The following is a 12,171-nucleotide window of genomic DNA, read 5'->3' as shown; positions in this document are numbered from 1 at the left end:
GTTGATTTGTGTTGACTCTCTTTTTCTCTTAATAAGTTGGGCTAGAGGCTTATCTATTTTGTTTATTTTCTCAAAGAACCAGCTCTTGGTTTCGTTGATTTTTGCTATTGTTTTATTCTTCTCAATTTTGTTTATTTCTTCTCTGATCTTTATTATGTCCCTCCTTCTGCTGACTTTAGGCCTCATTTGTTCTTCTTTTTCCAGTTTTGATAATTGTGATGTTAGACTATTCATTTGGGATTGTTCTTCCTTCTTCAAGTGTGCCTGGATCGCTATATACTTTCCTCTTAAGACTGCTTTCGCTGCGTCCCACAGAAGTTGGGGCTTAGTGTTGTTGTTGTCATTTGTTTCTATATATTCCTTGATCTCTATTTTGGTTTGTTCATTGATCCATTGATTATTTAGTAGCATGTTGTTAAGCCTCCATGTGTTTGTGAGCCTTTTTGTTTTCTTTGTAGAATTTATTTCTACTTTTATACCTTTGTGGTCTGAAAAATTGGTTGGTAGAATTTCAATATTTTGGAGTTTACTGAGGCTCTTTTTGTGAGCTAGTATGTGGTCTATTCTGGAGAATGTTCCATGTGCACTTGAGAAGAATGTATATCCTGTTGCTTTTGGATGTAGAGTTCTATAGATGTCTATTAGGTCCATCTGTTCTAGGGTGTTGTTCAGTGCCTCTGTGTCCTTACTTATTTTCTGCCCGGTGGATCTATCCTTCGGGGTGAGTGGTGTGTTGAAGTCTCCTAAAATGAATGCATTGCAGTCTATTTCCCTCTTTAGTTCTGTTAGTATTTGCTTCACATATGCTGGTGCTCCTGTATTGTGTGCATATATATTTAGAGTGGTTATATCCTCTTGTTGGACTGAGCCCTTTATCATTATGTAGTGTCCTTCTTTATCTCTTGTTACTTTCTTTGTTTTGAAGTCTATTTTGTCTGATATTAGTACTGCAACCCCTGCTTTCTTCTCACTGTTGTTTGCCTGAAATATGTTTTTCCATCCCTTGACTTTTAGTCTATGCTTATCTTTGGGTTTAAGGTGAGTTTCTTGTAAGCAGCATATAGATGGGTCTTGCTTTTTTATCCATTCTATTACTCTATGTCTTTTGATTGGTGCATTAAGTCCATTTACATTTAGGGTGACTATTGAGAGATATGTACTTATTGTCATTGCAGTCTTTAGATTTGTGGTTACCAAAGGTTCAAGGTTAGCTTCTTTAGTATCTTACTGCCTAACTTAGCTCGCTTATTGAGCTGTTATATACACCGTCTGGTGATTCTTTTCTTCTCTCCCTTCTTATTCCTCCTCCTCCATTCTTCATATGTTGTGTGTTTTGTTCTGTGCTCTTTTTAGGGGTGCTCCCATTTAGAGCAGTCCCTGTAGGATGCCCTGGAGAGGTGGTTTGTGGGAAGCAAATTCCCTCAGCTTTTGCTTGTCTGGGAATTGTTTAATCCCGCCATCATATTAAATGATAGTCGTGCTGGATACAGTGTCCTTGGTTCAAGGCCCTTCTGTTTCATTGCATTAAGTATATCATGCCATTCTCTTCTGGCCTGTAGGGTTTCTGTCGAGAAGTCTGATGTTAGCCTGATGGGTTTTCCTTTATAGGTGACCTTTTTCTCTCTAGCTGCCTTTAAAACTCTTTCCTTGTCCTTCATCCTTGCCATTTTAATTACTATGTGTCTTGGTGTTGTTCTCCTTGGATCCTTTCTGTTGGGGGTTCTGTGTAATTCCATGGTCTGTTTGATTATTTCCTCCCCCAGTTTGGGGAAGTTTTCAGCAATTATTTCTCCAAAGAGACTTTCTGTCCCTTTTCCTCTTTCTTCTTCTTCTGGTATCCCTATAATACGAATATTACTCCTTTTGGATTGGTCACATAGTTCTCTTAGTGTTGTTTCATTCCTGGAGATCCTTTTATCTCTATGTCAGCTTCTATACGTTCCTGTTCTCTGGCTTCTGTTCCTTCAATGGCCTCTTGCATCTTATCCATTCTGCTTATAAATCCTTCCAGGGATTGTTTCACTTCTGTGATCTCCTTCCTGACATCTGTGATCTCCCTCCGGACTTCATCCCACTGCTCTTGCATTTTTCTCTGCATCTCATCCCACTGCTCTTGCATTTTTCTCTGCATCTCATCCCATTGCTCTTGCATTTTTCTCTGCATCTCTGTCAGCATGTTCATGATTTTTATTTTGAATTCTTTTTCAGGAGGACTGGTTAGGTCTGTCTCCTTCTCAGGTGTTGTCTCTGTGATCTTTGTCTGCCTGTAGTTTTGTCTTTTCATGGTGATAGAGATAGTGTGCAGAGCTGGTACAAGTGACCGGTGGAAGAGCTTCCCTTCTTGTTGGTTTGTGGCCTTCCTCACCTGGGAGAATAGCGACCTCTAGTGGCTTGTGCTGGGCAGCTGTGTGCAGACAGGGCTTCTGCTTCCTGCCCGGTTGCTATGGGGTTTATCTCCGCTGTTGCTGTGGGCGTGGCCTGGCTGGGGCTGTTCCTCCAAAATGGTGGAGCCCCATTCGAGGGGGAGCGACTGGGAGGCTATTTATCTCCGTAGGGGGCTTCTGTGCTCCCTGCTGCCCAGGGGGTTAGAGTGCCCAGAGATCCCCAGATTCCCTGCCTCTGGTCTAAGTGACCTGTCCTTCCCCTTTAAGACTTCCAAAAAGCACTCTCCAAACCGAAACAACAACAGCAACAATGAGAGAGGGAACAGAAAAAAAAAAAAAAAGGAAAAAACACTTGATTTTTTCTTTTTTTTGTCCTCAGGTGCCGGTCCCAGGCACCCGCTCACTGGTCCTGCTGCCCTGCCTCCCTGGCACCAGGTTCCCTGTCCCTTCAATGCTTCCAAAAAGCACCCGCCCACTGGTCCCACAGGGAAAAACGCGCGATATTCTTTGTCTTCAGGCGCCGGTCCCAGGCACCCGCTCACCGCCCTGCCTCCCTAGCACCAGGGTCCCTGTCCCTTTAAGGCTCCCAAAAAGCACTCGCCAAAAAGAGAAAAAAAAGGGGGAAAAACGTGCGATTTCCTCCGTCCTCAGGTGCCGGTCTCAGGCACCCGCCCACCGGTCCCGCAGGGAAAAACGCGGGATATTCTTTGTCCTCAGGCGCTGATCCCAGGCACCCTCTCACCAGTCCCACCGCCCTGCCTCCCTAGCATCGGGGTCCCTATCCCTTTAAGGCTTCCAAAAAGCACTCGCCAAAAAGAGGAAAAAAAAGGGGAAAAACGCGATTTCTTCCGTCCTCAATCCCGGTTTAAGGCTTCCCAGACACCCGCTCACCAAAAGTCCCACTCACCAAAAAGAGGGAAAAAAAGGGGGGGGGAAACGCGCGATTTCCTCCATCCTCAAGTGCCGGTCCCAGGCACCCGCTCACTGGTCCCGCCACCCTGCCTCCCTAGCAACGGGGTCCCTGTCCCTTTAAGGCTTCCAAAAAGCACTCGCCAAAAAAAAAAAAAAGAAAGAAACTGCTCCGGTTTCTTTCCACCCGCCGGGAGCCAGGGGGAGGGGCGCTCGGGTCCCGCCGGGCCGGGGCTTGTATCTTACCCCCTTCACACGGCGCTGGGTTCTTGCAAGTGTGGATGTGGTCTGGATGTTGTCCTGTGTCCTGTGGTCTCTATTTTAGGAAGATTTTTCTTTGTTATATTTTCATAGCTCTATGTGTTTTTGGGAGGACATTTCCACTGCTCTACTCACGCCGCCATCTTGGCTCCGCCCCAGGAAATCCCTTTTATCCATGTTTTGACATTTTTTACCTTGAGAATGTATTCATCAGTTACATAGTTTAATAAATTAATGACTTTTAGTCCATATATTTTAATACTTTTGGAAGAGAAAAGAAATAATCATTGTTAGCATTTGGTTTTATTCTAATCTTTCTTCCCCTGTATCTTCTACCCATGATTTTTAACGGTGAATCGTAGAAGACTCTAGGATATTTTCATTTTGAGCAGTCCTCTGATGTAGTGTTGCAGTGGATTCCCTGCACCAGAGGAAAATTAGGAAAACAGCCTGCTAATGTAGGACTCAAAAAGGAGGGTTGCTCACTTTTATTATGTCTAACTAAATGACTGTGAAGCTAAAAAATAGAGGTTTGAATTAGCAACTCCTTAGCCACTAAGTTAGTGTTTATGAACTTTGAAGATGGAAACATTTCTGTTAACTTATTTGGTAACAAGCCTGATCTGCCCTGGCCTGGACTTGTTTGGCCTCAAAGCCTGACCTCACTTATCTGGGCATTGGTAGGTGCCCCTCCCTTACTGGTTTTAAATATTGGGGAGTGTGTATGTGTTTGTGTGTTACATACTGAGATAAATATTACTACAGAAATATTAGCATATTTGATTATAAGGTGCTACCCTAGATTCCAACTGGTGATATTTTGTAATGTAAAGTATATTTAATATATTACTGTACAAAATCTGAAAATTTCTGAATTCCAAAATAGTTCTATCTGGTTCTAAGCATTTCACAGTAAGGGTTGTAATACAAGTGAAGAAGTGAGGAACTAAAGATAAAATTTGAAACAAGTCAGCCAAGAGTTAATTTTAACTCCTTAAAGAGCTGGTAGATATATGCTGTCATGTGTGTAAAAGGCTTATATAAAGGACATTGTGTCATCATTGTTCATAATAGCAGAACACTGGAAATACTCTAAATGGCTATTAATTTGGTCAAATGAATTTTTGCACATTTATTCAGAGGAATGCTGAATACGGACCCTTTTCTTACACCGTGTACAAAAATTAGCTCCAAATGGATCAAAGACCTAAACCCAAGACCTAGAATTATAAAAACTATAGGAGAAAAATAGGGGAAAGCCTTCACAACATTGGACATGGCAGTGATTTCCTGCATGGAACACTGAAAGCACAGGCAGCTAAAACAGAGCCATCTGACTTCCAGCATTGCCAGCATGTGGCGTAGGATGCAGCCAACAGAATGAATAGGCAGTCTGCAGAACAGGTGAACGTACTTGCAAATCATGTACCTCATGAGGAGTTAATGTCCAGAATATGTTTTTTAAAAACTCCTGAACAACCAAAAAAAAAATCACCTTATTTTAAAAGGGACCAAGGATTTGAATAGGTATTTCTCCAAAGATGATATACAGAAATGTCAACAATATGTGGAAAAGTGCTCAACATCAGCAATCATCAGGGAAATGTAAGTCAAAACAAAACCATGGATATCCCCTCCACACCCACTAGGATGGCTAGTGTCACAAAACAGTAACTAACAGGTGTTGGTGAAATCGGAACCCTCATGCACTTTTGGTGGGAATGTAAAATGGTGCAGCTGCTGTGGAAAACAGCACCTAGGTTCCTCAAAAAGTTAAAAAAAAAAAAAAAAAGAACTTACCATATGAGCCAGTATGTGATTTTGCCCATATATATAAAAGAATTCAAAGTAGGATTTTGGATTTCACAGGTATTTGCAAACCCGTGTTCACAGCAGCATTATTCCTAATAGCCAAGAGGTGGAAACACCCCAACTGTTCATCAACAAATGAATGGATAACAAAATGTGGTCCATTCATACAAGGGAATATGATTCAGCCTAAAAAGGAAGGAAGTCCAGCCACATGGTATAGTGTGGATAAACCTTAAATGAAGTAAGGCAGACACAACAGGACAAGTGGTGTGGGATTCCCTTCTGTGAGGTATCTAAAGTATGTTCATGGAAACAGGAAGGGGGATGGGGGCTACCAGGGGCTGGGGAGAGGAATGGGAAGCTGTAGTTGAGTAAGTATAGTTTCAGATTTTCAAGATGAAAAAATTCTGAAGATCTTTTCACAACAGTGTGGATGTATTTAACACTACTGAACTATACACTTAAAAATGGTTAAGATGGTAGATCTTATAACAACATTTCATACTATTCCCTCTGGTTTGAACAATTAACAATATGACAGCAAATGTCTAGTTTGTTTAGAAGCATTGCCTTTGCAATCAAAATGCCTTAAATTGAATGAATTCTACCACCTACTATTTGTGTACCTTAGGCAGATTACTTTAAACCCTTTTGGCTATGTGGTCCTCAACTCTAAACTGGGCATAATTCAGTTCACAGGATGTTGCAAAAGTAAATGAAATAAAATGTACAAAATGCCTAACACATAATACACACTCTGTAAATGGTCAGTATATCATTCTTGAGGCTGCTAAGGATTTTGCTGCTCCAAAAAAAAAAAAAAAAAGATGGTAGATCTTAGGTGTTTTTTACCACACAATAAAAAAAAAAGTAGATCTGTGTGTGGCAATATGCAGCACAGCCTATACAAGATGTGTTGTGAGTAAAACAGGACACAGAATTCCCTACTTGTTTCTGATTTCCTCCACCTTCAATTGATATTCGAATCACAAAATTCAGAAGTGCATTGGCAACCTTAGGGAGTACCCCTTGCTCTTGCCCGTTCATTCATTCAACTGAACATTCCTATATTCACCTTGGCCATCAGCCTGGCAAAACGGGTGCTACTTTTCCCTCATATTTTACCAAAAGTAATCATAAATGTCAAGGGTTAAAATCTTGGGAACTCAGGGTTCCTGGGATCCAGGTTCCTGAGATTAGGTTCCCTTTCCTTTAAGGAAAGGTGGTCATTTTCCCCATGGTACAGATTATTACTTCTTTACCTGACAAAATGCAGTAGAACTACCTCTATGTTTTGTGCATTCAACCTGGACCAGAAGCATTCTCAATAATTAGTGCTTCTTTAAGTCTCCAAGGATTTCATTCACTAGAGGATTGGGCCAGAGCTCAAGCCCAGCTGTAGTTAACCTGTGCGTCCCCTTCAGGACTCCCTGACACTGCTACTGAGAAAGGAAAGGGACCCAGCTGGCAGAAACCCCTGCACAGCCTGTTCTGCTGCCTCCAGTTTTCAGAGAAACAAAGAAAATGCAGATGCATTCAGATGCAACCCCAGCTCAGAGGACAGACCTGGACTGTGAGTAAACTAACTGACAGGCACTAAAGTAGAAATGGTTTTGGTGTCTTTCCCTTATGTAAGGATATTAGAATTCAATTCTTATAAAGTTTTGTTGAATTTTTTTAAAAGTTATGGTAGCAAAATATTTGAGTGAGAGGAAATTCTGTAGTGTTAAGTCAAAGTGTGAAAATGGTAAAGAAAATAATTCATCTATATGTTAGAAATGAAGTAAACCCTGCTGTCCAGAGACCAACAGAGAGAAGTCTGGATTATGAAATAAAAGCTGAGCTCTACCATAATAATAACAAATAAGCTGTTAGTTACTAGAATGGTTTGGAGGATTCAAGTAATTGAACAAATGAATGTCATATGCCATCTCAACTGTTATCTGGTCAGCAAACTCCCAGGACTGTAAGATACTCTTCTTAGTGAATGATAAACCAGCGAGGATGCCAGGGCAGCGGTCTGAGGGAGCCTCGAGAAAAGGCATGCAAGTCACCCTTTTAGGGCAGGGTGCTGGACTCGCTCTCCTGTGTCGTCTTTGTAGGACTGCTCCCTATGTGACCAGATGCCATTAGTTTGTCCCTGTGATGCCCAAAAGCAGCCCATCTGCGGAGAGGGTGCCACCTGGCCACTTACCCACTGAGAACTGGACACAGACTTATGTGGCCATGCAGTGGGCTGACTTTGAGGTCCTTAACCACTGTCCTTGGATAGAATTTTTGCTCATGTTCACAAGCACAGAATTTCTCTGATTATAATTTTTATTTCTCCAATTTTTTCTTTTGAGATCATTTCAAACTTAGAGAAACACTGTAAGGGGAGTTCCGAGACTGCAGTCGCCTTGCCCTGGGACCTGGTGCAGCAACTCCCTGCCCCTCTGTCTCTTTTACTTTTTTCCTCACTCTCTCTCGCATACAGTTTTTTTTCTGAATGCTTTTTTTTTTAAGTCCTTACCACCTCTCTGTCTCTAAGTTGTCAGACACAGATGCTGTAATATATTTCCAATCAAGTGACAAAATGATTTAATAAATTATAAAGAACAATTTCCCCCCTTTTTTCATAAGGGCACATTGTCAATTGGACTTTTTCCTAGTTTTCAAAAGAGGGTAGACTTCATATCTTGTGTGAAAAAGGATTTGACAGTAAGTAAATGTGAGGGAAGGGGTAGAACGCTGCTGGCCAGGCATCTGTGGGCCGCATGTGCCATGCCCTCGGCCTGTGCCAACTTCGCTGGGGAAGAGGTGTGTTTGCCTCCACTGGCCACTCAGGTATACACGCTGGGGATCCCCAAGCTAAAAGCTAGACCAAGCCAAAAACTTGCTTTTGCCTTTCTTTCTTTAGGGCGCCCAAGCTCTGGACCATAAGAGAGAATGGTCAGCCTCCAGCTCCCAAGGGCGCAGGGCTCCATCCTCCCTTCGCACCGCCGCCCACCTGCAGTCTTTGTAGGGGCATCAACTTGGTGCCCTTGTGATGGATGGGCAGGGTCTGTTTAACTTCCTGCTGCTATTTTGTTAAATAACTGTGGCTTAATAAAGATGAAAACAGCCCCATACAGGCTTTATACCTGAAACTATCTTCCCTGAAAATTTTGAGCCCCTGAAATAGTTTAGACCCAAATCAGTGTTGAACTACTTAAGAGTTATTAAATGGAGATGATTAATTCTCAGTGTGAGCAAAACAGGAGCATTCTTGAATAAATGACTTGGTGTATGGAAACTTTTTAATGCAGCTTTTTTAAAGTGTACAACTCAGTGACTTTTAGTAAATTTACCAAGTTGTGCAACCTGAATCACCATACACCAGTTTTAGACCTTTCCATCATCCCATTGACACTGAGCCCAGTCCCCAGCTCCAGCCCCACATCCACTCTGTCTCTGAGGACGTTCTGGATGTTCCTGTCAGTGGAATTACACATGGCCTTTGTTCGCTCGGCATCATGTGTCTGAGTTCTACCATGTCATAGCCTGCAACAGTATTCTGTGCGTGTTTAGCCCTGAATAGTGTTCCATTCTATGGATGAACCACTTTTCCTTCATCTCTTCACTAGCTGTGTGATGGGCATTTGGGTTGTTTCCCATTCTTTGCCTATTAATAATGCTGCTATAAACATTCTCATGCAGCTTTTTGAAAGGAAATACGAATATGTTAATGGTGCTTATAAGAGGGCTGGCATTTTGCTCTTTTGGGGTGATTTTTTACAAGAAGCAGTCCTTCATCCACCCCCCCCCCTTTCTTTCTTACCCAACACATTATCCAAGAATCAGGGCCTCTTAGCGCTGAGTTTGATGACTGTTGCAAGTAGTCGTGAGGAGCAAATGAGTCTTTCCAAGTAAACCTGGTGCCATGTCATGAAGTCGGCATTCACAGACCAGAAGCAAAGTTGCCCGACAGTGGACCCATTGTTTCCCCTTTGCTCCCATTATTGCTCATTTCAGCCTCAGCTGACTACCAGGAACTTTGGGTTTGGGGAGATTTCTCTTTTTTTTTGGTAAATCTATACTTTGGTTTCTCTGAATACTCTCTTTTAAAAAGAAATTTCATCACTAGTTTCAGTGCAGAATGTGATAAAATATTGTGTCTTCCCTCCCCTTTAAGAAGCAAGATTTTGTGAAATAACCCTACAGTTCACTCTTCTGTTTACTGAGCTTAAAAAAATTTTTTGGAAATATCAAGCAAAATCCTCCATTTGAGAAAGTGAAAAACATGTTGCTTTGAGAAGCAACTTATTGACACCTTTCAAATGTCCCCTTTGTCCAGGAGGTTCCTGCTGCTCAGGCTGTGGGTGGCTTACGTTTCCTTTGGCTCTGTTCCTGAGCAAATGCCTTATGTTGTTCTAAGGAGGTACCCCAAAAGTAGCCTGAATTGGGGTTTATGCATGTTCGTGGGCCTGTCCATAAAGAGTACACCCAGTAGGTGGCACTTGCTCTTAAGGTCTGAGGTCCAAGTTCTCTCTGGCTGGCACTGGTTCTTGAACTAAGAAAGCTGATTGGATAGTCACTTCACATCTATTTTCCAGTGCAGAGGAAAAAGACAAGCAGTTGATGAGGATGCTTTGGTCCTGACTGAGGTTTGATCTCCTGGTAGCTTGGCAGATCATTGTCACAGAGGTAATCCCGTAAAACTTCCATCTGCTTTGGCTTGCATGCTACTCTTACAAAGGGTTCTGACAGGCTGATGTTTGAATTGTCTCCTTTGGCAACAAACCACAACCTAAATAAAGATCATTTAGCTCGGCCTGGTTTGTTTTGTAAGATAATTTTTTTAAGCAGAGGTTCACTAATATGACTTAATTTTTTAGGTTAATTAAGAACAGTTAGTGAAAGTGCCGCATTTTGAAGTACCAAGGCATGATCCAATAGTAAATGCAACACAGGCACTGAGGAGGTGCCTGCTTCCAGAATCTGCTTTGTGATTCTTATCGTTGGGAGGGAAATACATGTTTTCATGGCCGCTCTGTCCAGCTAACAGACCTTAGCATAGTTCGTTCTGCTTTGAGCTAGCTTTAGATGATAGGGCCATTTACAGTTGCAGATGGAGTTAGCATACGGGTGTCAGAGCTCCGTCCTACCCAACAGAACTATGCCTTGCCAGGGCCAAGGGGGTTCGGGTAGCCTCTCCAGACAAGCTGTTACTCAGAAAGTTGGCAGGGCCAAGGGAAGAAATCCTTTGTGGACTACCTGTGCCGGGACTCCAAGTTTTCTCTGCCAGATGAAGCAAATAAACTGTGCTGAGAGCACACTGGCAGTCATTCTGCAATAAAGTGGTTCTGTCTAAATCTCCCTCTACTCCTCTCATGCGGTGCAGGAACCTAAGTTTCTCCTGTGAATTACCTCTGGCACTATTCCACTCCGTGCGTTTTGGTGGGGTTTTTCGTTGTGGTGGGTTTCCTACAAATTCGGCTAACTTTTTATCTGCAAAAAAAAATGTTTAAATGGTTACAGAAGGATAGAGGGAGAGACCTATCAGGTGCCTGTGCAGGGCTCTCATCAGAGAGCTGCCCGGCCTGTCACAGGACAAGCTCCGATGTTTGTGGAGGAGTGGGTGCTGAGTCAGTGGTCCTGCGCCTGGGATCCTGCAGGCCTGTCAGCAACAGCACAAGCACAAGGCTTCTTTATGCAGAGCATCTGGGGCATCCCCGCCACCACACCTCGCGCCTCCCTGCCAGCCACAGGTCCGGTTGGTTCCACAAGCAGAGCATAGCTCGTCTTGCTTCAGAGAGCCAAGCTGCTGAGCATGGCAGATGACTCAGATTTTGGCAGATGGCAGGCTGCTTTGAGCCTTTCTCCTTCCCTTTTGTTCGGCCAAGCTGGGGGAGGATCAGGCTGGGTAAACATCCAGCGAGAGCACCCTGAGCCACACACTGTGCCTCTCTGCGGCCATGGCCGTCGCCTTCAAAGCTGTGCCCGTCCAGATGGTTAGCACCCCAGTGTGTTGCTGCTCTGTGCCCTGTCTCCTCCAGTCAGGTCATAGGAGGGATGGGAGTACTGCCGTTGTTCCCATTTTCTAATTTATTTTTTAAGAAATGCAGCTGTGTGTAGCTCTCACATACAGAGCCTAGCCTGGGCGGCTGGCTGGTGCTCAGGTGCACCGCTCTGCTCTCTGCCCTGTGTGCAGAGCACCCAGGAGCTGGGCCTCTGGAGTTGAGCAGCTTTTTTGACCTTAGACAAGTTAACATCAAAGATTGAGTTTCTTCAACTAGAAAAATGGACTAACTGTATTATGTTTGGATTACATGAGGTACTGTGTTAGGCCTGGCACCAAGAAGCTGTTAGCAGCATTGTCTCCCAGCCGAGTGTGTGGTTCACACCAGCCAGCCACATACCCCAGCCAGGTGTGAGCTTTCACAAACCAACTATTTGTTGAGCATTTATTAGTCAGGTGCCATGTTAGGTCCTTATAACTCCTAGAAATGGACCCCGAGTTGGCTTCCTCAGCCCTGAGTCCAGAGCATTGGGTGTTTTGAGTCAGTATTTCTGGTGTGTCTTGATTTCACAGCTTTCTCCACTGTTAAATTTTATACTGGGGTCTGGAGGCAGAGGTGGGAGTTGTGAAGAATGAGGATGGAGCTGCAGCATTCGGAAGGTCTGGGATGTTTGCAAGGCAGTTTGATGGCCAAGCCCTGGTGTTGGCATCTGGACCTGCTACATTGTTTTCCTAAGTCCCAGCATTTGTTGGGACACAGATGGGACACCATGGCATGGCTGGGAGTTGGATTGTATGTAGGTAGTGACCCCAGAGCTGGTTGGT

General features: G+C 43.5%; 1 protein-coding gene across 3 annotated transcripts in view; it reads left to right on the top strand.

Annotated features, from left to right (window-relative positions):
- GNA12 (G protein subunit alpha 12) overlaps nucleotides 1-12,171 on the top strand; it is a 99,725-nt gene that overhangs the window by 71,694 nt on the left and 15,860 nt on the right. For 2 of the 3 annotated variants that reach the window (XM_073214955.1, XM_073214957.1), the window contains one exon: nucleotides 6,791-6,939. The exons of the other annotated variant lie outside the window; for it this stretch is intronic. In XM_073214955.1, the coding sequence (XP_073071056.1) occupies nucleotides 6,791-6,939 (149 nt within the window). The remainder of the gene's footprint in view (nucleotides 1-6,790; nucleotides 6,940-12,171) is intronic. 3 annotated transcript variants of the gene reach the window in all.

The sequence above is a fragment of the Manis javanica genome, chromosome 10, assembly GCF_040802235.1.
Source record: "Manis javanica isolate MJ-LG chromosome 10, MJ_LKY, whole genome shotgun sequence".
Lineage (NCBI taxonomy): Eukaryota > Metazoa > Chordata > Mammalia > Pholidota > Manidae > Manis > Manis javanica.
Note: the sequence above shows the minus strand (reverse complement) of the source record. Positions and strands in the feature narration are given on the sequence as shown.